Source organism: Heterodontus francisci, chromosome 30 (genome assembly GCF_036365525.1).
Source record: "Heterodontus francisci isolate sHetFra1 chromosome 30, sHetFra1.hap1, whole genome shotgun sequence".
Taxonomy (NCBI): domain Eukaryota; kingdom Metazoa; phylum Chordata; class Chondrichthyes; order Heterodontiformes; family Heterodontidae; genus Heterodontus; species Heterodontus francisci.
Genome location: NC_090400.1, coordinates 52,190,962 through 52,218,673, shown reverse-complemented (window position 1 = coordinate 52,218,673; position 27,712 = coordinate 52,190,962). Strand labels below are relative to the sequence as shown.

Genomic DNA, 27,712 nt, shown 5'->3' with positions numbered 1-27,712 from the left:
CCACATACTCACCCCTCGGCCACTACTCAGTGCTTCTCTGCTGCGGTGTGACTGTGAGAGCAAAACACAAGAGTCAGCAACAGTACAGCTGAGACCGGGAAGTATCCCTTTCCTCAGGAATTAGGGCCGCACACCTCAGCATCCCACTTTCCATAGCTCAGTGTGCAGCTGTTGCAATGTGCTCCCCCATTCCTGTGCACTTTAATAGGTTTGGCGAGTATCTGAGGTGACACTTGTATGGGAAAACACATCGCTCTCTAACTGCAGTGTGATGTACATTTCCATTTTAATGCATCTTGCTGCTGAAGCCTGCCTGCATCTGCAGTGTACGAATCGGTTGACAGTGGGGCTGTCACAGGTCACGCTCACTTGAATGATTGATTTGTGTCCTTTAGCAACAATGTCATAGAAGAGGAAGCCATTTCAAAGGTTCCTTTCCAAAAGTATCGGCTCAGTTGGTCTAAAGAAAAGGAAAAAAATTATACAGCGTCTTTCACAACTTCAGGACATCCCAAACCATCCCAGGCAATGAAGTACTTTTGAAGTGTAGTCACTGTTGTAATGTCGGGAACGCAGCAGCCATGTTGCGCACAGCAAGATCCCAGGGTCATGTGATAATGACCAGATAATTTTTTTTGGTGATGTTGGTTGAGGGATAAATATTGGCGAGGACACTGGGGGAAAACTCCCCTGCTCTTCTTCAAAATACTGCCATGGGACATTTTACTTCCACCTGAGAGAGCAGACAGGGCCTCAGTTTAACATTTTATTTGGTGCATCACCTCCGGCAGTGCAGCACTCCCTCAGTACCGCACTGGCAGTGTCAGCCTAGATTTTATTTTATACTCAAGTCGCCGGAGTGGGACTCAAACCCACAACCTTCTGCCTCAGAAGTAAGACAGTGCTTCCCACTGATCTGAAGGGAGTGCTGGCACTGTTGAACTTGCAGTCTCATGTTGCCTGCTGAATGTGTGTCTCTCTCGTTCTCGCTCTCTCACTTTTTCCTGCCCATTTTCTCAGCCAGTTGTCTCCTGAAGGTGGACCCAAGCCTCTCACAGGTGGATTAATGATTGCAAATGTTTTTACTGCAGCTTTACTGAAAAAAAAGTTCCATCCAATACATATATAATGGCAAAAAATTAGGAAATGGGTCTGAGGTTATTTTACATTGCACGAGTGAATTGTGATATGGATCAGAATGTTGTAACTTTCTGCCAATAAAAGTATTCAGCGTTAAACATTCTCAGATGCAGACATTTATTTTCCACTCGGCCTTGGACTGATTCCTGAACCCGTACAGCTCCAGCTGCAAGCCTGATGCCAGTGGTGTCCTATAGCCAGGTGATAGGAGCTGTGTACAAGCAGCCCTAGTTAACTTGCCCTTGGATTTTTCAATGTAAGGAGGGGGCATCTGTCCTCCGCCTACTACATGAGACAACTGGCACAGTACCAGCACCTTCCCATTGACTCCCCCCTCCCCCACCCAATACTGCTGACACCGGTCTGGCATTGTGACTTTCCTATATAGGAGACCTGAGTTCTATCCCAGCGCTACAACATGTTGGAGCTTCTGTGTCTCATGGAAAGACTTCTTATTCTTTTCCGATGACTTGCCCATCTGATTCACGCTGGAGTCACAGGAGTTGTAAACCCTTTTGCTGCCTTATCGACGTGGGCACAGTGGCTGGCTATTTGAACACAGGTCCTGCCCTTGCCCCACAACAACATTTGCCCCTTTTCAACAGTTGCCGCTAGATAGCAACCACAAGAAGAAAGCTTACCTGATTTCCCCACCCCCTGATCGAATTCAGTTCACTCAGTGTAGATTAGGGAAGATCCTGGCCCCTCACATCTACCTGATCTGGGGATGGATCCCTGGAGAATTTTTTTTCTGATCTCTAGCGCTGCTCCAAATCTGGCCTCTTGACCATCCCCGATTTTAATCGCTCCACCATTGGCAGCCGTGCCTTCCGCTGCCTAGGCTAAGTTCTGGAATTCTCTCCCTAAACCTCTCCACCTCTCTACCTCACTATTCTTTAAGACACTCCTTAAAACCCACCTCTTTGACCAAGCTTTTGGTCACCTGTCCTAATATCTCCCTATATGGCTCAGTGTCACATTTTGTTTGATTACGCTCCTTGGCAGCACCTTGGGATGTTCTGTTACATTGACACTATACAAATGCAGGTTGATGCTGTTATTACAGCAGAGCTTTCAAACAGTATGATTCCAAATCTAGGCAATCGCACAAGCTAGTTTGATCTTTACTGCTCCGGCCATTGATATTCTCTCCATTTGTTGCAGGATGACATGACGGAATCGCTACGGGATTTCACAAACCTCCCAGAGTCTGCTCCACTACTTACCATTCTGGACATGTCGCAGAGGGCCAAGTACGTGAAAGATGTCGAGGAAATCACGCCAGCCATCGTGGAAGAGTTTGTGAAGGCATTCCTGAAAGAAAAGCTAAAACCAGAGCCCATTTGAAGATGCAAAAAAAAAAAAATTTAACACTCTTAGCTGATTTCCGTTCAAACTTCTATTTAAACAAAAAAAAAAACAATTTAAAAAAAAAAGGTCTTTCTAACTATTGAATTTCTATTCGTTCTAACATTACGGTCATAAGCACATCTTTGGAGGAGACTGCTGGTGTCTCATGCCTTTGCTTTAACTGGCCGTGTAGGATGAACCTGTTGCGATGAATCCAACTGGTATGTTCCACTACAAGTTCCAGCAGACTGTTGACGTCTCTGACAAACCAACGTAAATTCTGCGCGGGCCTGGTCCCTTCCATCTGAGGGTCTTTCGTTCTTGAAGCAGGATGCAATTCTTTCCATCACCGGTACTTGGCTGCTTTTGATGATGCTGATAACTCCAGGCTGGCTCTTAAAACCAATACAAGCTGCTTTATCAAAGGTTGCCCAACACACTACATTCATGTACTTCTGAAGAGTTTCCCATCAATTTTACACCACGCCCTTTTTATATCCCCCTTTTTATGTAATCTGGTCCTGTTATAATGTTTTAAATTATTGCAAGTAAGTCTAATAAACATGGCAGCAGTCGCATTGAAAACAGCTCTGGTTTATTTCCTTTTTTTTTTGGCCCTCAACAAACAAAATGTCTTCCATGGAGGTAGTTTTCTTCAATTTGCTGAGGCATCATTTAAGTAATTATTGAATGTGGATGTTACACAGTTCAGAACGTTGTAGTGAACTATTGATGATCCTGCACCGATGTAACTGCACACTTTGCCTTCCGAAAACCATTTTGATCTTCTGGATTTGGCTATGTTTTCTTGGCAAAAAATATCTTCCTCTTCACTGAAGATTTATCTGTTATATGTTTTGAAATTGTATTTTTCTTCTGACTTTGCCTTCTTCTAGTCTCTGTTTCTTTCTCCTTTGTGTGTGTGTGTGTGTGTGCGTGTGCGAGAGAGACCCTCTCCTTTAGTGTCTCTCTTTCTACTTGTCTTATCTCTTTTTCTGACACACTCTCTCTCCCCCGGTGTCTATTCCTCTTGGTGTGTGTATGTCTCTTCCTCTTTGTCACTTTCTCTCACTGTCTCTCTTCCTTTCTACTTGCCTTTTCTCTTTTTCTATCTCTCTCTCGCTGTCAATCTCACTCAGTGGCCAGGATTTTACCGGGCCCCCGACGTTGGGCTCCGCGACGGAGGAAACCGGACGATCGTTCTGGCTGAGGCCTGCCACCGAGCCCAATGCCAGGAGGGTCCGGCCCGAAGAAACTGGTCCCCCTCAACGCCCGTTTACAAAAAAACAAATCTAGCAGGTTTTTGCAGGTGGGTAAAAGTGTGAACTCTCTCCCACAAAAGGCAATCAATGCGAGTTCAATTAATCATTTCAAATCTGAAATCAATAGGTTTTTGTGAGACGGGTAGAAAAGAATACAGAAACAAGGCAGATGGATGGAGTTAAGGTTCGGACTAGCCATGCTCTTACTGAATGGCAAAACAGGCTTGAGGGGCCGAATGGCTTCCTCCTGTCCCTATATGAGTCAGTGAATAATGAGCAAAAGAGAATTTAGTGGCCATTCTTAATATGTGTGCTTCAGCAGTGGTAGAGTGACTGCTTGTCTGCAGTCTTATTACAGGGTCAATTACTTTGTAAGTTTGTTAATCATAAAGCTGGGCTGGACACCCAATTTAACATTAACACTTTTTTTTTATTCATTCATGGGATTGGGCGTCGCTGGCCAGGCCAGCATTTATTACCCATCCCTATTTGCCCTTGAGAAGGTGGCAGTGAGCTGCCAACTGTGTGGCTTGCTAGGCCATTTCAGAGGGCATGTAAGAGTCAACCACATTGCAGTGGGTCTGGAGTCACATGTAGGCCAGACCAAGTAAGGACAGCAGATTTCCTCCCCTTAGTGAACCAGATGGGTTTTTACAACAATCGACAATGGTTTCATGGCCATCATTAGACTAGCTTTTTAAATTCCAGATTTATTAATTAAATTCAAATTCCACCTTCTGCAGTGGTGGGATTTGAACCCATGTCCCCAGAGCAATACCCTGGGTCTCTGGGTTACTAGTCCAATGACAATACCACTACGCCACCACCTCCCCTGTACGTGAAACCTTCACTTGTGTTCATGTGTGTGTGTTTGAGAAAGGTTGTGCACCCATCCCGTGCATGTTGAAGCTGCTTTAAATGGCCACGCAAAGGTGTGAACTGGGCAAATAGCTATCCTAATTGATAAATGTTGACTGACTATTCAACTGTGTTCAGGAGCAGGGAAGGGCCTCAGAACCTCCTCCCCTCCAATAGCCAAACAGATGCATTTTATGGTAGGCAGGATTGGATATGTTTGGAAACTCAATACACTCCTTTCCCTAGCCCAAACCAATTGTAACAACCGCAGCCAATAAATCCAATAAGGAATTCAGGAAAAACCTCTTTACCCAGAGAATGTTTAAAATATGGAACTGGCTATCACACGAAGTAATTGAGGCGAATAGTATGGATGCATTTAAGAAGGAAGCTAGATAAACAAATGAGGGAGAAAGGAATAGAAAGTTATGCTGATAGGGTTAGAAGACGTAGGGTGGGAAGAGGCTCATGTGGAACATTAACCTGTCGGGCCAAATGATCTGTTGCAGTGTTGTAAAGACTGTAATATGTAATTACCACCTTAGCTGAAATCAACTGACATAGCACAGTGAGAGAATTCAACCTAAGAATGTCCTCAGTTCTAACGAAAGGTCGTCGACCGGAACCATTAATTCTGTTTCTCTCTTTACAGATGCTGCCAGACCTGCTGAGTATTTCCAGCATTTTCTGTTTTTATTTCAAACGTTCTCATCTCGGTTGTGCCCTGGGTATTGAATGCATTCATTACTTGAACCTAGGAGAGACTACCAGATGGATTAAGTTGATGTTGCTTTGTCAGAGTTACATTCCATAGTTGCCCTGATTTCCACTCCAAAAAAAAGACTTTTCTCTTGCTTTATTATCTTTTTAGCTCGAGCTCTGATTTTCACATTACTGCTGCAGTTTAAACAGGACAAATAAAAGGAATATTGTTCCATTAATACATGGGGGAACCATCTGTCTTTGTGATCTAATTCACATCCCTGGATCACTATGCCTTTAATGCATGGAGCAGTATTCAATAGACAAACCAATTCCACAGTGAATTCTTTACCTTAAACATGTGCTGTCTGATTTGGTTTATGGAATAATTAAGCCAAGATTTGTGGGGGAAGGGGGACTTTTGATTATAACCCAAGTATTGTAGAACATGCAGTGTATGTATTTTAGCAGGAGGTGGATTTATTGCTGGGATTACATTCCTAACTCTGGTTGGGTGGACTATCATAGAAAGGTCACAGGCCAAATTTCTATTATGCATGCTCCATTGTACTCTGGGAGGGAAATAAATGATCACATTCAATTCAATTTTAAGGTTGCTTGCACCTTGGCGTCAGTGATGCGAGTATGTTTACAGAGAAAGTAAAGCTTTTCAAAAAAAAAAGATTGTCTTTAAATGATGTTTCAAGATCTTTAAGTAACGCTACTGTGGCATACTGGGGCCCTGCAGAAAGCGAGTTTGCTGGTAAAGGATTTACTTGGGAGAAACAAGTGCCACGGATTTGTTCCCAATCTCTAGCTGTTATATTAAATGCTGAAGGATTTCCCCTTCGTCACTAGTAAGCAATTCGATCAGCTTCAAAAGGACTATCAGAAGGGGAGTGCTCCCAACATCACGGTGTCCCCCTCAATCCTTCTCAGTGTCCCCCTCAATCCTTTACAGTGCCCCCTCAAAAAGTATTGTGCAATGAAGCAGGGTTAATTAATAACCTTGTAGTAAAGGAGCCTCTGGGGAAGAGTAATCATAATACAGAAATTTATATTGAGTTTGAGAGTGATTTTAGTTAGGTCCAAAACTAGGATTTTAAATCTGAACAAAGCAATCTATGTAGGTATGAGGGGTGAGTAGGCTCAGGTAAATTCGGAAACTATATTAAAAGTTATGATGGTAGATAGACAGTGACAAACATTTAAATAATTCATAATTTGCAGCAATTATGCATTCCCTTAAGGAATAAAGAAGCACATGGAAAAAGTGGTTCAACTGTGGCTAACGAGAAGTTAAAGATAGTAGATTAAAGAAAGAGGCTTATAATGTTGCTAGAAAGACTAGTAAATTTGGGGATTGGAAGGATTTTAAAATTCAGCAAAGGATAACCAAGAAATTGATAAAGGAAAATAAAATAGTATGTGAGAGTAAACTAGATAGAGATGTGAAAACACAGATCATAAATGGTACGTAAGAAGGACAAGATTAGCTAGAGTAAACATGGGTCCCTTAGAGGCAGAGACGGGAGAAATTATAATGGGGAATAAGGAAATTGGCAGAGATATTAAACAAATATTTGAATCTGTCTTCATGATAGAAGACACAAAAATCATTCCAGAAGTAATGGAGAGCCAAGGGCCTAGTGAAAATGAGAAACATAAAGATATCAGTATTAATAAAGAAATAAAACTGGAGAAAGTAATGGGACTAAAAACCAACAAATCCCCTGGACCTGATCACCTGCACCCTAGGGTTTTAAAAGATGTAGCTACAGAGATAGTAAGTGCATTGGTTTTGATCTTCCAGAATTCCCTAGATTCCAGAACAATCCCATGGATTGGAAGGTAGCAAATGTAACTGTGCTATTCAGGAAAGGAGGAAGAAAGAAAACAGGGAAGTATAGGCCAGTTAGCCTGACATCAGTTGTAGGGAAAATGCTAGAATCTATGATGAGGACGTGATAATAGGGCATTTGAAAATATGATTGGGAGGGTCAACATGGATTTGTGAAAGGGAAATTGAATTGTTGGAGGATATATCCAGGAGGATGAATAAGGAGAAGCCAATGGATGTGGTTTATTTGGATTCTCAAAAAGCATTCAATAAGGTGCCACACCAGAGGTTATTACACACAATTAAGGCTCCTCGGATTGGGGGATATTATATTAAAATGGATTGAAGATTGGTCCAAGGACAGAAAACAGAGAGTGGGAATAAATAGGTCATTTTCAGGTTGGGAGGTTGTAACTAAGCAGGTACTGCAAGGATCAGTGCTAGAGTCTCAGCTATTTACAATCTATATAAATGATTTGGATGAAGGGACCGAGTGTAATGTATCCAACTTTGCTGAAAATACAAAGTTTGGTGGGAAAGTAAGCTGTGAGGAGGACCCATAGCAGCTGCAAAAGGATTTAGACAGGTGTTACGACCAGGTGAGAAAGAGGTCTAGGGTTCCCTTTCAGCCTTCACCTGGTCTTACTGTAACAGGGTTTAATTTTAAACACACTGTTTTTAGCTCCCCCTTGGTGAATCCTTGTTCACTGCTTTCCAATTATAAGGCAAAGAAACCAGCACAAACAGGCTTTCTAAGGTTTAAAGAAGAAAAGTGAAATTTAATTTAATTTAAAAAGTGAAAAAAATTTAAACTTAAACTCTAATTTGGTTAATGTCTACGGGTACATGCTGTGCCCCACGCCAGCATGCATACACGATATGCACATGCAAACAGAGACAGAAAAGAGCAGAAGAAAAATAAAGTGAAAAAGTTTGAGGCAATCTCTGAAGAGGGTTTTGTTACTGTGCTTCGAGCTCGTTGTAGTCCTTGCTTGTAGGTAGATCTTGCTTTTCGTTGGGGCCCAGTATTCTTCTTAAACCTTGTTCAATATAGGAGACTTTTCTCTCTTGGGGTTCATATGTCTTCAATGGGTCTTGGAGTTCCGTGAGAAAGAGATGGAAGCAGACAGGAGAGGCTGTGGTAAGCCAGCTAGGAGAGGTCCTTTCAGTCCAGGAGCAAACAGCTTTCCTGTCTTCAAACATTGTTTCTCCAATTTAAAACTCCCCCAGTTGGCCAGCACTTGGTCTCTTGACTGACTGGTTGAACCAGGTCTCTTCTGTGCATTGGGAGCATCTTAGCAGTCAACCTGGAATGCTAGCTCCTCCACCTTCAATGTCTGGTAATCAAAAGTCCATTGTGGATTGAATGTGTCAGGGCATGGTCTTTTGTTCCTTTTAGCACTGTCAGTAAATATGCAAATGTCTTTCCAGTCAAGGGTCTGGTGTTTTTTTTAAAGCAAGTTCTTTCTTTACTCCAGTAACAGTTTAAAAATCAATGTTCATGTGGCGAAATCAATGTGCCTCATTCTTGGCAGGTGCGGCCCTGCTTGACAGAGGTTAAGTGAGTGGGCAAGAATGTGGTAGATGGAATATAATGTGGAGAAATGTGAAGTTATCCACTTTAGTAGGAAGAATAGAAAAGCAGAATATTTTTTAAATGGTGGGAGACAGGGAAATGTTGATATTCAGAGGGACCTTGTACATGAATCACAGAAAGTTAATATCCAGGTACAGAAAACAATTTGGAAAGCAAATTGTGTGCTGGCCTTTATTACAAAGGGATTGGAGTATAAGAATAAAGAAGTCTTACAGAAATTATATAGGGCTTTTGTGAGACCACACCTGGAGGACTGTGTACAGTTTTGATCTCCTTATCGAAAGAATATATTTGCCTTACAGAGAGTACAGCGAAGGTTAACTGGATTGATTCCTTTGAGGAGAGATTGAATAGCCTAGGCCTATATTCCCTGGAGTTTAGAAAAATAAGAGGTGATCTCATTGAAACGTATAAAATTCTCAAGGGGTTTGACAGGGTATATGCTGAGAGGATGTTTCCCCTAGCTGGAGGTCACAGTGTCAGAGTCAGGTCTGAGAACAGGAGACATTTCTTTGTTCAAAGATTTGTGAACTTTTGTAATTCTCTACCCCAGAGAGTTGTGGATCCTGAGGTTAAGTGTATTCAACTCCAAGATCAATAGATTTTTGGATACTAAGGGAATCAAGCGATTTGGGGATAGTGTGGGAAGGTGGATTTAAGGCAGAAAGTCAGTCATGATATTGAATGGTGGAGCAGGATTGAAGACCTATCTCTTATATTCTTATCCTTCAATGCCTCCTCAATCCTTTACAGTGCCTCCCTGCCCCCCCCCCCAATAAACTTTGCACGGTGCTTGCTAAAACCTGTACTGGATTGATGGTCAGTCCTGGGGCATAAGCTGAAAGCTAACTCTGCATCTGGAAGCAAGAAAAATAGATTCTGTAGAAACCCCAAGTTGCATCAGTGTAATGTGTAGTGGTGACTTCACATTTAAGAAACCGTGCCCTTAAGAGACCAGGCCACTGATGCAAGTAATGACATCATCATACATATATAAGGAGGAGACACCATTTTGAGACACATACTCAACGCATGGCTGGCCATACGACACACCAGTGAGGAAAAGACCTAGACCTGAGATCATACAATGTAGATAATTGAGACAATAAATAGTGTTTGTGTTAAATCTGAATATAAAGCCTACGGTTATCATTTAATGCAGACTTAAGAACACAGCACAACACTACATTTTTTTACTGGTGACAAGGCTTACAAAAAAACTACACAGACAATCCAGGAACATACAGAACACTTGCACTGAGGATTCCAGATTTTTTTTTAAATCACCATGGGTGTGCAACAATTGCCAGTCTTTCCAGCCTTTACAGAGACAGACAGCAACCCAGGGCCACACTGGAGCAAATGACTAGCAAGATGCATGGGAACACCACCACCTGCAAGATCCCCTCCAAGCCACACACCATCCTGACTTGGAACTATATCGCCGTTCCTTCATGGTTGCTGGGTCAAAATCCTGGAACTCCTTCCCTTACAGCACTGTGGGTGTACTTACCCCACATGGACTCAGCAGTTCAAGAAGGCAGCTCACCACCATCTTCTCAAGGGCAATTAGGGATGGGCAATAAATGCTGGCCTAGCCAGCAACGCCCATGTCCCATGAACGAATATTTTTAAAAATTTGAATGCCTAATGGTAGCACTCGATATCAATACACCCCGAAGAAAGAGAGTGTTACTCCTACACTATGCTGCACCATAAGTTGACGATATCTTCGATACACTCACATCACCGGAACCGACGATGATTATGACACAATGAAGAATGCTCTAACAAGATATTTTCAACTGAGGGCAAATCCTCACTATGAAATTTATGGCTTCAGGCAAGCAAACGATAAGTGTGAGACCCTTGACCACTGCATAACGAGACTCAGAAGGGGACAAATAAATCATCTCCCAGATCATTATGACTTATCAATCAACAAGACTAAGGAGGCAAACTCAGAGAGAGGGTAAATCATTAAACTTGCAAAGGATACTCGATATTGTCAGAAAGCTGGAAGCCAGAGAAGGTCAGGCTGAAATCTTAGAAGGGAAAGAGACAAATAAAAGAAGACGAGAATCTCCTGAGGCCAGGTCAGGATCGGCAACAGAATCCGTGAATGCCACAAGAGGAAGGTTTCACCAGAGAAACACACCAAATACAAGGGCACAGAGGAAACCCAGAGAAAGGTCCAAGGCACGTCAAGAAAGACCAAGATAGAAGTCACAATCACATCATGTTCGAACATGCAATCATTGTGGTGGTGCATATCCTCACTACAAAATTTGTCATGCAAGAGGAACTAAGTGCAAAGCCTGCGGAAAAATGGGACCTTTTGTAAGAGTATTCTGATCATAGCTTGCAAATGATATTAGTAGAGTTGAATGCCAGAAGGAAGATTATATCTTCACAGCAGAAGAGAAGATTTTTGTTGCTCACAACCACAAGTACCAACGCCTGCCCATGTGCCATGTATTCATTGGCAAGTCAACAATCTCTGCAGTAATTGACTCAGGAGCAATTATAAGATTATTAGGTTGCTAATCAGAATAATAATTGTTAAAATCCAGCTACTAACAACTAACATTATTATAAACTAATATTTAACTTTATTAGAACCCTTCTTTGTCATATTTCTTTCTTTTTCTTTTGGGCCTCCTTATCTCGAGAGACAATGGATACGCGCCTGGAGGTGGTCAGTGGTTTGTGAAGCAGCGCCTGGAGTGGCTATAAAGGCCAATTCTGGAGTGACAGGCTCTTCCACAGGTGCTGCAGAGAAATTTGTTTGTTGGGGCTGTTGCACAGTTGGCTCTCCCCTTGCGCCTCTGTCTTTTTTCCTGCCAACTACTAAGTCTCTTCGACTCGCCACAATTTAGCCCTGTCTTTAACTGGATTGATTCCTTTGAGGAGAGATTGAATAGCCTAGGCCTATATTCCCTGGAGTTTAGAAAAATAAGAGGTGATCTCATTGAAACGTATAAAATTCTCAAGGGGTTTGACAGGGTATATGCTGAGAGGATGTTTCCCCTAGCTGGAGGTCAGAGTCAGGTCTGAGAACAGGAGACATTTCTTTGTTCAAAGATTTGTGAACTTTTGTAATTCTCTACCCCAGAGAGTTGTGGATCCTGAGGTTAAGTGTATTCAACTCCAAGATCAATAGATTTTTGGATACTAAGGGAATCAAGCGATTTGGGGATAGTGTGGGAAGGTGGATTTAAGGCAGAAAGTCAGTCATGATATTGAATGGTGGAGCAGGATTGAAGACCTATCTCTTATATTCTTATCCTTCAATGCCTCCTCAATCCTTTACAGTGCCTCCCTGCCCCACCCCCCCCCCCCAATAAACTTTGCACGGTGCTTGCTAAAACCTGTACTGGATTGATGGTCAGTCCTGGGGCATAAGCTGAAAGCTAACTCTGCATCTGGAAGCAAGAAAAATAGATTCTGTAGAAACCCCAAGTTGCATCAGTGTAATGTGTAGTGGTGACTTCACATTTAAGAAACCGTGCCCTTAAGAGACCAGGCCACTGATGCAAGTAATGACATCATCATACATATATAAGGAGGAGACACCATTTTGAGACACATACTCAACGCATGGCTGGCCATACGACACACCAGTGAGGAAAAGACCTAGACCTGAGATCATACAATGTAGATAATTGAGACAATAAATAGTGTTTGTGTTAAATCTGAATATAAAGCCTACGGTTATCATTTAATGCAGACTTAAGAACACAGCACAACACTACATTTTTTTACTGGTGACAAGGCTTACAAAAAAACTACACAGACAATCCAGGAACATACAGAACACTTGCACTGAGGATTCCAGATTTTTTTTTAAATCACCATGGGTGTGCAACAATTGCCAGTCTTTCCAGCCTTTACAGAGACAGACAGCAACCCAGGGCCACACTGGAGCAAATGACTAGCAAGATGCATGGGAACACCACCACCTGCAAGATCCCCTCCAAGCCACACACCATCCTGACTTGGAACTATATCGCCGTTCCTTCATGGTTGCTGGGTCAAAATCCTGGAACTCCTTCCCTTACAGCACTGTGGGTGTACTTACCCCACATGGACTCAGCAGTTCAAGAAGGCAGCTCACCACCATCTTCTCAAGGGCAATTAGGGATGGGCAATAAATGCTGGCCTAGCCAGCAACGCCCATGTCCCATGAACGAATATTTTTAAAAATTTGAATGCCTAATGGTAGCACTCGATATCAATACACCCCGAAGAAAGAGAGTGTTACTCCTACACTATGCTGCACCATAAGTTGACGATATCTTCGATACACTCACATCACCGGAACCGACGATGATTATGACACAATGAAGAATGCTCTAACAAGATATTTTCAACTGAGGGCAAATCCTCACTATGAAATTTATGGCTTCAGGCAAGCAAACGATAAGTGTGAGACCCTTGACCACTGCATAACGAGACTCAGAAGGGGACAAATAAATCATCTCCCAGATCATTATGACTTATCAATCAACAAGACTAAGGAGGCAAACTCAGAGAGAGGGTAAATCATTAAACTTGCAAAGGATACTCGATATTGTCAGAAAGCTGGAAGCCAGAGAAGGTCAGGCTGAAATCTTAGAAGGGAAAGAGACAAATAAAAGAAGACGAGAATCTCCTGAGGCCAGGTCAGGATCGGCAACAGAATCCGTGAATGCCACAAGAGGAAGGTTTCACCAGAGAAACACACCAAATACAAGGGCACAGAGGAAACCCAGAGAAAGGTCCAAGGCACGTCAAGAAAGACCAAGATAGAAGTCACAATCACATCATGTTCGAACATGCAATCATTGTGGTGGTGCATATCCTCACTACAAAATTTGTCATGCAAGAGGAACTAAGTGCAAAGCCTGCGGAAAAATGGGACCTTTTGTAAGAGTATTCTGATCATAGCTTGCAAATGATATTAGTAGAGTTGAATGCCAGAAGGAAGATTATATCTTCACAGCAGAAGAGAAGATTTTTGTTGCTCACAACCACAAGTACCAACGCCTGCCCATGTGCCATGTATTCATTGGCAAGTCAACAATCTCTGCAGTAATTGACTCAGGAGCAATTATAAGATTATTAGGTTGCTAATCAGAATAATAATTGTTAAAATCCAGCTACTAACAACTAACATTATTATAAACTAATATTTAACTTTATTAGAACCCTTCTTTGTCATATAATAAAGTGGGAAAACATAGGACATAGAGCACAGTATAGACAAGATGTCAAGGTAGAGGGATTCTGGGAAATTATGTCAAGTTTAAAAAGCTTATTTAAAGCAATAGGGTGAGATCTTGAAAGCAGTCTGTGCAAAGCAGCTTCTGTGAGAACGGAATGTAGATTTGTCTCCCAATGAGATAAGGAATCACAGAATATAAAAGCATGGAGATACAGTAGTGAATACAAAGGGCATTACCTACATAAATCGGAAAGGCTAGCAAAAGCCACAAAATAATCCTTGGTTGGTTAAGGAAAGCATGGTTTAACACGAGGCTAAAGATGAAAGGAGGGGGTAATTGGAAAGCAGCCAGGATAAAAGATACCTTGGCTTTGTGGCTGTATGGCTGAGAGAATCTTCGAACAAACAAGACGAGAGAGAGAGAGAAAAGCTTGAAGACCAGAAGCTGCAAGTGAAACTAATCGTGCACCCTACCACCCAGTTCCTGACATGGGTTATACTGTTAATCACTGCCTGAGTTTGTAACCATAGTTTTTCTGAAAACTTAATAAATGTGTCCTAACTATCTCTCAATAAAGTCAATTCACAACAAAGCTTTGCTGCCAAGTCTGTTCCTGCCGCAGAAGGGGACATAGACCCCAAAAATCTTACACAACAGTCAACTTAATGGATGCCCTGACTTTCCACGAGTTACAGAGAAAACAGAAACTCCAATTGAACAAGCCGATATCTAAAATCTTCTCCTACTGATCAGATACCCCTCTACTGGTCCCAGGGATGATCCAAGTTACTCTCAAATCCTCCCATGGGTCCACACCTCAGACTGAGTTCCATGTTGTCGACTCAAGCTAAGCTTCGAAACTGCCAGCGAATTGAAGCTGATCACGATCAACACCGTCAAAGGACAGAACTAACTGACAGAAGTGGCCTAGCAAGCCACTCAGCTCAAGGGCAATTAGGGATGGGCAACAAATGCTGGCCTTGCCAGCAACACCCACATCCCATGAAAGAAAAAAATTCCTGAAGAACTATCCACTGCCACAATTCATGCCCACTGAACCCTACACACTCTCAACGGAAAGCTTGAGGGATAGAGACAAGAGTCAAAAGCAGAGGATAAAAACCTTTGGATGTGCATAAAGGATAGCGAGATAAAAGTAGACAAAGTTCTGGTTCAACAAGAGAAAACATCAAAAATTAGCTCACCATTTGACCCAGGAGTGCTTACAGTATTTCAGAGAAAAGGCAACATGATCATAGCGAAGAGAGGAAACTACATTGTGAAGAGAAATGTAACCTTCAACAAAAGAGTCAATGCTAAAACAATTCCAGAAGTCAGTGACGAAGACAACTTCAATGACTTCACGCCTGTGACAACTCAAGAAGCAGCTCAGCCAAATCAAGCACAGCTGAGATCAATACTGCAAGATCCGCAGAGAAGATCATCGAGACCTCATCAATTACCTGATGATTTAAAGACTACGTCATGCATCAATGACGAAGGAAGCCAGATGGAAGAAACAGTCTGGTATTGAGGGTGATGTGCCTGAAACCTCTTCCTGCCAAGTTTTCAAACTTCAGTCCAACCAGGTTTTGTTCAATATAATTTTGCATGATTAAGTACCTAGAGAGTAATTTTTTTTTAAAAAAGGGGAAACTTTAAATTTAAAAGAAAGGGGTAATGTAATGCAGTATACTGGTGACTTCACCTTTAAGAAACTTCACCTTTAAGAGACCAGGCTGCTGATGCAACTGATGACATCATCATACATATATAAGCAGTAGACACCATTTTGAGAGATACACTCAACATATAGTTTGCAGCTGCTACACATGTATACCAGTGAGGAAAAGACCTGGACCGGAGAGCGTGCAATGTAGATAGGTAAGACAATAAATAGTGGTTGCATTGTATCCAAATATAAAACCTGAGGTCATTATTTAATGATGACTTAAGAACACAGCACAACACTACACCAAGTGTCTCATGTGATTCTGTGATTCAATGATCATTTCTGTTGTCTCATCTCCAGGCCCTTGCCCCTCCTTAATTATATAACCTATAGCCCATCACAATCTTTGATTCAAGTCTCTTCTGCATCCCCAGTGGTGGCTGTGCCTTCAGCTAGCTAGGCCCTAAGCTCTGGAATTCCCTCCCTAAACCTCTCTGCCTCTCTACCTCTCTCCTCCTTTAAGACATTCCTTCAAACCTACTGCTTTGACCAAGTTGTTGGTCCCCTGCACTAATATGTCCTTATGTGGCTCAGTATCAAATTTTGTTTGATAATTGCTCCTTTGAAGCACCTTGGGGCATGTATTATGTTAAAGACACTATATAAATACAACTTCTGGTGGTTGTTGTCATACTGTCTGGAATCAAGTTATGGATGAGTTAAAATTTCCTCGGGTTGAAGATTGGGTGAACCCTTATTCTGCTCCTGCCTAATAAACTTTGGTAGCCTTGTCCTGACCTTCACCCCTCTCTCTGGTTTCTCACTCAAGTTGGTGTGTAACCTTAGTGTCATACTCCTTCCTTAGTGTCATAGTGTCTGTCTCCCAGTGCTTGGGAATATTGATAGTGTGTGTGAACTGAGGGCCATGAGGAATTTAAAAATCTTAAAGCCAACTCACTGTGGCATAGAGTTGTGGAGTCTTTTTTTATTCATTCATTGGATGTGGGCGTCACTGGCAAGGCCAGCTTTTATTCCCCATCCTAATTGCCAATGAGAAGGTGGTGGTGAGCTGCCTTCTTGAACTGCTGCAGTTCATGTGGTTTAAGTACACCCACAGTGCTATTAAGGAGGGAGTTCCAGGATTTTGACCCAGTGACGGAACGGTGATATAGTTTCAAGCCAGGATTGTGTGTGACTTTGAGGAGAACTTACAAGCGGTTCCCGTCTGTCTGCTGTCCTTGTCCTTCTAGATGGTAGAGGTCATGGGTTTGGAAGGTGCTGTTGAAGAAGCTTTGGCGTGTTGCTGCAGTGCATCTTGTAGATGGTACACACTGCTGCCACTGTGTGCTGGTGGCAGACTAACTGAATGTTTAAGATGGTACATGGGGTGCCAATTTGGCGGGCTGCTTTATTCTGGATGGTGTTAGCTTCTTGAGTGATGTTGGAGCTACACTAATCCAGGCAAGTGGGGAGTATTCCATCACAGAGAAATAAGATTTTGTTGCACAACTATTTCAGATGAAGCAGTGATTTACTTGTACTTTTAATGTAGTATACTGTATTCGCTGCTCACAATGTGGTCTCCTCTACATTGGGGAGACCAAGCGCAGACTGGGTGACCATTTTGCGGAACACCTCCGCTCAGTCCGCAAGCAGGACCCTGAGCTTCCGGTTGCTTGCCATTTCAACATTCCCCCCTGCTCACATCTCTGTCCTGGGATTGCTACAGTGTTCCAGTGAACATCAACGCAAGCTCGAGGAACAGCATCTCATCTACCGATTAGGCACACTACAGCCTGCCGGACTGAACATTGAGTTCAATAATTTCAGAGCATGACAGCCCCCCATTTTACTTTCATTTTTAGTTTTTTCTTTTTTTCTTTTTTACATTTTTTACAACCTTTTTTGCATTTATTTCATTTCATCTTAGTTTGTTCAGTTTGCTTACCCACTGTTTTTTTTTCATGTTTGCACTTGCTGCTGTTCAATATTCAGTCCGTTAACACCTTTTCTGTACTAATGCTTTGTCTTTCAACACACCATTAACATACTGTTTGCCTTTACTCCATGACCTTTTGGTCAGCTATGTGGCCTTGTCCAATCTACACCTTCTCCTTTGTTATCTCTTGCCCCACCCCCACCTCACTTGCTTATAACCTGTGACATTGTTAATATTTGTCAGTTCTGAAGAAGGGTCACTGACCCGAAACGTTAACTCTGCTTCTCTTTTCACAGATGCTGCCAGACCTGCTGAGTGGTTCCAGCATTTCTTGTTTTTATTTCAGATTTCCAGCATCTGCAGTATTTTGCTTTCATTTACTGATTCTGTACCCTGTGTAAGCTTATGTTCACACTGTGCAAAACTGCAAAGTAAAACTACATACTGTGGCCTTCCATGGAGCTTTGTGATATCAAGTTTAAATCCATGTGCCCAATTTCACAGCAGATACCTTGAATTGCTAATCTTTGACATTCTAATTTAGGGTTTATCCAGAATGAGGAGTCAATGCCAAGAATAGACTTTTACAACCCCCAGGCCCACAAAATTCAAATGGGAAATGAAAATGAGTGTGAGGTGATCCATTTTGGTTGGAAGAATAGAAAGGCAAATTATTATCTAAATGAAGAGAAACTTGAGTGCTTCGGTGCAGAGGAATCTGTGTCCTCGTGCATGAATCACAGAAAACTAATATGCAAGTGCAGTAGGTAATAAGGCGAATGGAATTTTGGCATTTATTGCTAAAGGAATAGAGTATAAAAGTAGGGAAGTGTTGCTGCAACTGTACGAGGCATTAGTGAGACCGCATCTGGAGTATTGCGTACAGTTTTGGTCCCCTTACTTGAGGAGGGATGTAGTTGCATTGGAGGCAGTTCAGAGGAGGTTCACTAGATTGATTCCAGAAATGAGGGGTTTGTTTTATAATGAGATTGAGCAGTTTAGGCCTTTACTCGTGAGTTTAGAAGAATGAGAAGATCTATTTGAGGTATATAAGATGATTAAGGGGAGTGACAAAGCAGACGTAGAGAGGATGTTTCCTCGTGTGAGGCAATCTAGAATGAGAGGTCATAGTTTTAGGATAAGGGGAGCAGATTTAAAACAGATGAGGAGAAATAACTGCTCTCAAAGGGTCATGAGTCTGTGGAATTCACTACTCCAGAGTGCGATGAATGCTGGGACATTGAGTAAATTTAAGGAGGAGATGGACAGATTTTTAATTAGTAAAGGATTGAAGGATTATGGAGAATGGGCAGGAAAGTGGAGTTGAGGCTGAGATGAGATTAGCCATGATCGTATTGAATGGTCAAATAGGCTCGAGGGGCTGAATTGCCTACTCCTGCTCCTAGTTCTTATGTTCTTATGAAAAATATGGGACTGTTTTGTCTAAGATTCCAAGACCAGATTGCAAGCACGCCAGGCTATAGGTTGGATATGCCAAGTTTGACTAATGAATATGTCCAGCTCTGGAGTAATACCTGTGACTAAAGGTATTCCTCAAGCATATTTTGAATGAAAATGTTTTCTGCTGTATAGGTTTCTTTTGAGAAAGTTGCATAATGAACACATACTACCATTGAAAAGAGTAAGCAGTAAGCTTGGATCTTGATAATGAAAGGAATAGAGAAGACTGAGGTAGGTGAGGAAGTCCAGAGTTTTGAGATTTTTGAAAAGAATGAATTAGATTAGGAAAAAGTACAGTGATCGTCTGCAATTTGCTAACCTTGAATAGACTAAGGACAAGTGGGAGAAGTTATTTGGGGTTAGGAAAATGACAACTTGCATTTATATAATGCCTTTAATGTAATAAAACATCCCAAGGATCACGGGAGCATAATCAGTCAAACATTGATACCAGTCAAACAAGGAGACATTTGGATAGGTGACCAATAGCTTGGTCAAAGAGGTAGGTTATTGAGGAGGATCTTAAAGGATGAGGTGGAGAGGTTTAGGGAGCGAATTCTAGAGCTTAATGCCTCGGCAGCTGAAGGCATGGCCGCTAATGGTGTGAAGAAAATGGGGGATGTGCTCCTCAGAGTTGGAGGAGCGCAGAGATCTCGGAAGGTTGTAGGGCTGGAGGAGAATATGGAGAGGAGGAGGGGTGCAGCCACAGCGGATGAGAATTTCAAAATTAAGGCATTTAAAGTTCCTTGAAAAAGAAAAGTTTTGCAGGATTAATGGCAGGACTGTTGAAAAAAAATAAATAGAGAAGCGAGAGAGTTTAAAGGTGAGAGGTAGGAGAGCTGTCAATCGGAGTTTTTTCTTGCATATAGACTTGAGTCATGATTGGAGCTGGGAATAAACAAGTGACACCCAAGTTAATGAGAAACTGCCACATGCGAGACAAGTCTGACATCAAGTAGTAATATTGTAGTGGTCTGTACGAAATATGGAGATAAGCAGGCAGTGATAGTATTTCCAATTAAAATTGATGGATTGATGGTAGAGGGTGATTATTCCAGATAGATTCTGCTGATGTCAGAGCACGAAACCTACAAGGTTATTGTGTGCTGTGTTACGACCAAGGTGGGATCAATGCATTGTCAATTCAGTCCCATTACTCCACAGTTTGCAACATATTATCAGTTTTCCCACCCAACCAGAAAACAGCCGAATTAAACCTTCGGGTAACCACCAGAATAAAACAGACCAAACCAGGTATCTTTAGACAATAACAAATTAATTATTTATTGAAACTAAATCTTAAACACTATTAAGATAAATCTGTGTCTAAAGACCTTTATAACTTTTTCTTTTAACCTAACTTCCCCCATTCACACACCTACACTCAAATCATGGTTAACCGGTTTCTTTTTTTTTAAATTAGCTGTTTCTTGAGAATAAATTAATAACTGGGTTGTTAGTAAATAGTCATTTGGTAGTACAGAACTTGAGAATTACTGAAAATAGACATGTTGAAGCTTTTTGTCTTGCACTCATCAGGACAGTACATAAGAATAACCAATGTAAGGGAAAACAACAACTTATACTGCATGAGAAGAGAGTGCTGATTTGGTTGGCAAGTGAACTCTGGTAGAGATGTTGCCATGGAGAATTCACCAGTTTATGGTGACTGACAGTTAACTGCCAAGCTTTGTTTGAAATTTAAACCAGACAGCTTGACTCTGGTCAAAGGCATTGCCCTGTGGAATGAACCAGTGAATGGCTCACTTATTTTGTTTAGCTGAAATAGGCACAATGTGTGTCTATTGCACAAATGAGTAATGTGATATATGAATTTCAATGCCAGTGTGATGCTAGGTATATAGGCCGTACGTCCCAAAGACTGGTGGATTGTATCAAACGACATGTCACTTCTGCTGTTCGCAACTGGCAAGGTACAGGCCGTACCCAATGAACCCGTGCTTGCAAAACTCAAAACAGTGTCCAACATTAGATGTGATTCCGCGATTGGACAACATTTGCTAAATAATCCAGTGTGCTAAGAATTACGCTGACAACCAATTTAAGATTGTCAGTAGGGCTCGCAGTGTGGCACATTTGTGCATACTGGAAGCTACGTATATTGATACACAGGGCCCTGTTCTTTGAAGACAGAAAGAACATGTACACACATGGCGCCTGTTTCGTTAGTTAGGTTCACAGTTTTTGCAATGTTTCCGGGATCTTTTATGACCTTTTCCTTCTGGGTTGGTGCAAACTTAGTTGATTCAGTTCCCTATTGGAGACTGCTGTTAGTCTCCTAGGATGTTGGCGTAAAAAGGAAGACTTGCATTTATATAGCACCTTTCTAGACCTCAGGATGTCCCAAAGTGCTTTGTAGCCAATTAAGTACTTTTGAAGAGTAGTCACTGTTGTAATGTAGGAAACGCAGCAGCCAATTTGCAGACAGCAAGTTCCCACAAACAGCAACATGATGATCAGATTCTCTGATGTTGATTGAGGGATCAATATTGGCCAGGACACCGGGGAGAACTCCCCTGCTCTTCTGTGGAATAGTGCCACGGGATCTTTTTTACATCCACCTGATACAAAAGGAGACAGGGCCTTGGTTTAACATCTCATTCAAAAAAACAGCATATCTGACGATACAGCACTCCCTCAGTACTGCACTGGAGTGTCAGTCTAGACTTTTGTGCTCAAGCCTCTGGAGAGCTACCAACTGAGCCTGACACTCTGCCCGTAATCCTTGTTGAATTGTCGATCTCTCCTATCTAAACCCACAACGCATGAATAGCTATATTTGGACTAGAGCTAGTTCACTTCTTTTGTTCTAAGATAAATTTCTCTTGCATAGCACTGACACAGTTAATCTGACTGGACATCTGAATGTTTCTTAAGATCTATCCAGTCTTCTTTCTCAAACTTTCTGTTCATCTGAAACCATCTCTTTAGACCTCCTTCTTTTCCTTTCTCCTCTTTTATCCTCTTACTTGTTTTTAGTGCTGTATCAATAAAATAAAAAAACAGGCCCTTCGGCCCACTGAGTCTGTGCTGACCAACAACCACCCATTTATACTAATCCTACATTAATCCCATATTCCCTACCACACCCCCACCATTCTCCTACCACCTACCTACACTAGGGGCAATTTACAATGGCCAATTTACCTATCAACCTGCAAGACTTTGGCTGTGGGAGGAAACCGGAGCACCCGGCGGAAACCCACTCGATCACAGGGAGAACTTGCAAACTCCACACAGGCAGTACCCAGAATCGAACACTGGTCGCTAGAGCTGTGAGGCTGCGGTGCTAACCACTGTGCCGCCCACTTGTAGATGCTCCATTTTTTTGGACCACTAATCTTCACAAAATAAACTCCTTCTTGTCGATTGCCCAATCTGGGGAATCCATATACTGCAAAGATTTCCCTCTTGGATGTCAATCAACTTTAAAAGATACCTTTCCAGAACAACTAATTAATCCATTTTAACTACAAAACAAAAATCAGATGTGATATGTGGCTGGTGATTTCTTGGCCTTTACTAACAGAACTGAACACCAGATAAAAAGGGGCATTGTTTTCAGTCAACCGCACCCTGACCCTGCCTCCCCCCCCCCCCCCCCCCCCCACACCGCCCAGCACTATCTCAAAGTTGTGGTCTTCACAGCCTAAGTCTACCAGCCCTGAGTTGTGAAAGGTTCATTGTCTCCTGGTTCTGTCTTGAAATATCCATGATCTTAGTGTGGACTCTCTTTCTTTCCCTTGCTACTACCCAGAGTTTAGCAAAAATTTGAGAGGCAGTTCTTTACAACAACAACTTGCATTTATATAGTGCCTTTAATGTAGTAAAATGCCTTAAGGTGCGTCAGAGGAGCAATTATCAAACAAAATTTGACACCAAGCCAAATAAGCAGATATTGGGGCCGGTGGCCGAAAACCTGGTCAGAGGAGCGTCCTAAAGAAGGCGAGAAAGGTAGAGAGGGGAAGAGGTTTATAGAGGGAATTGTAGAGCTTAGGAACTCGGCAGCTAAAGGCATAGCCGCCAATGGTGGTGTGATTAAAATTGGGGATGTGCGAGAGGCCAGAACTAGAGAACAGCAGAGATCTCGAAGGCTCAATGTTGGGTCAGGACAAATTTAGGCTCAGTTACAGAGTCATCTCACGGTCAGAGGAGACACATTCAGATTGTTTGGTCAGTTGGGTGTCTGACATCACCAAGCCAAACTACTGAGAAATTCACACAAACAGAAGGACATGCTGCCTGCCTGTAGGGAAACATCCTATTTCCCTAATCCCAAAAAATTTGGGCACAGATGGACCTGAAACGAGGCCTCGGGAGCCCTGAAATGTGAATTGAATTATTGGACTTTAACTGACGGGCTATGGCTCTTTTCTCTAGAATAAGGACTGAGGACTGAGCTGATCGAGGTCTTCAAGATTATGAAGGGGTTTGACAGCTTAAGTGTAGAGAAGATGTTTCCACTTGTAGGTGACACTAAAACTAGTGACCATAAATATAAGTTGGTCTCTAATATATCCAATAGCCAGTCCAGGAGAAACTTCTTTACCCATAGTGGTGAGAATGTGGAATTCACTACCACAAGGAGTAGTTGGAGTGAATAGTATAGATGCATTTAAGGGGAAGCTGAATAAGCACATGAGGGAGAAAAGAATAAAGAGCTATGTTGATGGGGTTAGATGAAGAGGGATGGGAGGAGGCTGGTGTATAGCATAAACACCAGCATGGATCTGTGGGGCCAAATGGCCTGTTTCTGTGCTGTAAGTGCTTTGTAGTAACACCATACAGCTTACAAACACTGATCCTGAGGATATGTTTCCTGCTGCTAGTCCAGCTTGGACTGTCATTCCATTACGACATTGATTTTTCAGTATTTACTGGAGTCAGTTTGTTAAGAATCCCAGTCCTTAGTGATGGGTCTACCCACTGGTCACATTAATAAACCTGGTCAACCATCAACAACACACTGGGTGACTGCAAACCTGCTTGGCTGAGGTTTCAGATTAGTAAATCTGCCTTAGAGAATTAACTCTGTTCCAATTTCCCACCTCAAGATGCATCACATTGGAGTAAAGTAATGGTGTCAGCCATGGGTCAGTGGGTAGCACTCTTGCGGTTGAGTCAGAAGGATGTGAGTTCAAGTCTGACTGAGCGCACAATCTAGGCTGATGCCCCCAGTGCAGTGCTGAGGGAGTGCTGAACTGTTGAAGATGTTGTCTTTTGGGTGAAACATTAAATTGAGGTCCTGTCTGCCCTCTTAAGTGGACTTGAGAAGTCCCATGGCACTAATTTGAAGAAGAGTAGGGGAGTTCTCCCCAATGTCCTGGCCAATATTTACCCCTCAATCAACATCACTTAAAAAAAAGTTTCATTATGATCTCATTGCTGTTTGTGGGATCTTGCTGTGTGCCATTTAGCTGCTGAGGTTCCTACATTACACCAGTGACCACACTTCAAAAGTACTTCATTGGCTGTAAAGCACTTTGGGATATCCTGAGGTCATGAAAGATGCTATATAAATGTAAGTCTTTCTTTACCTGCTCCCTTGAGGAAGCTAATCGCTAGTTGATAGTTAGACAACTAATGAGGCCAGGTTTGAATTCTCACAAGGTCCAACAGGTATCATGAACTCCTCCCAAGCAGCATGGTGAGCAGCAGATCTCCTCATTAAATGTGTAAGTGCATTGCCACCATCCTGCTGACCACAGTACGGACACACACGATACCCCATTGAGCAGTCATACCACAAGTTGGAGGTGCATAGATTCAGCAGCAGTTGCTTGCCACATCTCATACCAGTCCTGGTCGGCGCTGATCTCTGAATATATTAGCATATGCTCATACATATGGCCTCTGGGTGAAGCCTTCCGCCAGCTGCTGTTCCAAGACTCTTAGGCATGTTACTAGGGGCTGGTAGGAACCTGTGGAAGCGCAAGTCACCATCTTCAGGAGAAAAGGAGAGGAAACTGGATGTGGCTCATATCTGGGTACCAGTAGCTTGTACTAATTGGAAAGTCTAAACTATTTGCTTAGGGTTGCCAACCCTTCAGGATTATCCTGCAGTCTTCAGGGATTAACGATTAATCCCAAAGGATATGTATTCCCTCCAGTGCACCTATCCTTGGCTTACTCATATGCTACTTCTAATGAGAGCTCCCTGCTGACTTACTAATTACTCTTCATTACACCCACATTCATATTGGTAACACATTGCTAAAGACAAGTCTCTCGTGACTATTACATGACTGCTTGGTTATACAAGCTGTAGTATCAGTAAGGATTGATTTATTGAGTTGCTTGTCTGATAGTAAAATGCAACCAATTGGACCTCTTGCTCCTCTCAGCTCATGACCCTGTACTCATTACCTGACAATGGATAAACCCCACCGAGGACAGACTGACCAAGCTTGTGTTTGTAGGACGATCTTTTTTAAATAAAGTGGTGATGGATATTCCACACACTAACAGCATGTGCGATTTGGAGAACAGCAGATGTAGATGACAGCAATGTCTTGTGTGTTGGCAGGGGTATTGTTTGCACACTAGCACTGTCAAGAATAAGTGATGATGTTCTCTGCATGGGTAGCTCTGACTGAGCCCAAGGAATAAATCTAGAGCTTTATCCTGTCGAGAGGCAGCAACATGAGAATAGAACAGGTCTTCCTAAATGCATTAAACAAAGCTGATAGGAAATTAGATTTCACAGAGCAAGACAAAGACGTGGATTTATAGAACACTTATCACATCAGAGGCATACAGTCACTGTAATGTAGGCAAACACAGCAAAAAGTTTGCACACAGTAAGATTTCACAAGGTGAATGGCCAGGTAATTTGTTTTTAGTGAGATTCGAGGGAGGGGAAGTTCTCTGATTTTGTTTTTGAATAGTGCTATGACATCTTCAATCTCCTCATAACCAGGTGGTCTCATCTCAGATATAAAAACAGAAAATACTGGAAATATTCAGCAGGTCAGGCAGCACCTGAGGAGAGAGAAAGTGAGTTCGTGTTTCAGCTCGATGAGCTTTCATCAGAAGTAGAAAAGAAAGGTTTTAAGCAAACAGAGGCAGGGAAAGGGCAGAAAGGAGGAAAGAACAAAAGGGAAGGTCTGTGATAGGGTAGGAAGCAGGAGTGATTAAATGACAAAAGGAATGAGGGTGCAAGGCCAAATGAGGTGGTAATGGGACAAGTACAGAAACAAAGGTTGGGTCCAGAGGAGGTGTAAATGGCAACAGCAGAACCATTACCAGCACCTGCTGTCTGAAAAAATGGGAGCAACGATTATGATCTGAAATTGTTGAACTCAATGTTCAGGTGGGAAGTTGTAAACTGCCTAATCAAAAGATGTGCTGTCTGGTCTTAGGTTTAGATCTCAAGCAGAGCAGCTGTACCTCCCTGCTATATTGGATGATGTCATAAACTCAGACTCACGATGTAGAGCTTGAATACATAACCTTCTGAGTTAGAAGCAAGAAGTCTACTAACGGAGCCAAATTATCTCTCTCTGTACAGTTGGTCTCCACTTACACAATGAACTGGAAGTGAACAAGGTGAATTGGGTTTGGGAAACTCTTCAGAACTAGGCTGATCAGACCATCTGTTCTGTTTTTGGGGACTACTTGTTCAAAATATAACTTTGTCCATGTCACTAGAATTAAGCTGGTTTTATTTGTCAGGCTGTGTGTCTCTTTTCTGCTTTGCAGTAGGATCAAAAAGTGCAGCTTGTTACTCATCTGACTACAAATGCCCACAAGGATGTAACACCAGGCAGTGCAGTGGGTTTGCACATTGCCCTTGAACACTGGGAATTGGGTTCCAGTATAGTTACATCTCATCTGTAACTAATCAGCTTTCCGAGACAAAGTAAATTCAGCAAGTCTCCATGCAGATTCTGAGTGTGAGAGAGAGACAGCTCAAACTCATCCAGGACTGACTGGTAGATTCACTTTGGATGCCTGGTGTTACTTTGGCACAGTAAGAGATGTTTCAAGTTAAGGCATGGTGTTGGCGCTGGGTTGACAGAGCTTTGCTCTGCACTTATTCCTGAGCTGGAAGTGCTCAAGAAACAGTAAAAGTGGAGAATTATTCCATTCCCCAGCAATCAAATCTTTTATCTTTGGAGGTACAAATTCACTTTGTAGCACCTCACAAAATAATCCAGGTATGTATCGAGGGCTTTGTGTCAGGAGAGCAGTAATTGATGTTAATTGTATATCAGTTGTTTAATTATATGCAAGTGGAGGGTGTTAATTGGGGTCTTGAGCTCATATAAGGAGATACTCACTGAGACTGACAAATGGTTTGAGCAAGGAGCTATATGTTTGTAATCTTTACTCTGGTTTAAAAAAAAAAGTAACACTGAGTAAAGATTAGCTCCAGATTCATCATTCAACAACTGCCTTTCTGAAGTATAACAATTGATGCTCATCAGTGTAATTGCTAATCAACAACTTGTACTTTAGAATTAGAACATGACAGCGCAGTACAGGCCCTTCGGCCCTCGATGTTGCGCCGACCTGTGAAACAATCTGACCTACGCTATTCCATTTTCATCCATATGTCTATCCAATGACCACTTAAATGCCCTTAAAGTTGGCGAGTCTACTACTGTTGCAGGCAGGGCGTTCCACGCCCCTACTACTCTGAGTAAAGAAACTACTTCTGA

At 42.3% G+C, this 27,712-nt stretch overlaps 1 protein-coding gene across 5 annotated transcripts in view; it reads left to right on the top strand.

The window, feature by feature from the left end:
* nxn (nucleoredoxin) overlaps window positions 1-3,077 on the top strand; it is a 312,185-nt gene extending 309,108 nt beyond the window's left edge. For all 5 annotated transcript variants that reach the window (XM_068010624.1, XM_068010621.1, XM_068010623.1 and 2 more), the window contains one exon: window positions 2,305-3,077. In XM_068010624.1, the coding sequence (XP_067866725.1) occupies window positions 2,305-2,487 (183 nt within the window). In that variant the 3' untranslated portion in view covers window positions 2,488-3,077. The remainder of the gene's footprint in view (window positions 1-2,304) is intronic.
* The last annotated feature ends 24,635 nt before the right edge of the window (window positions 3,078-27,712 follow it).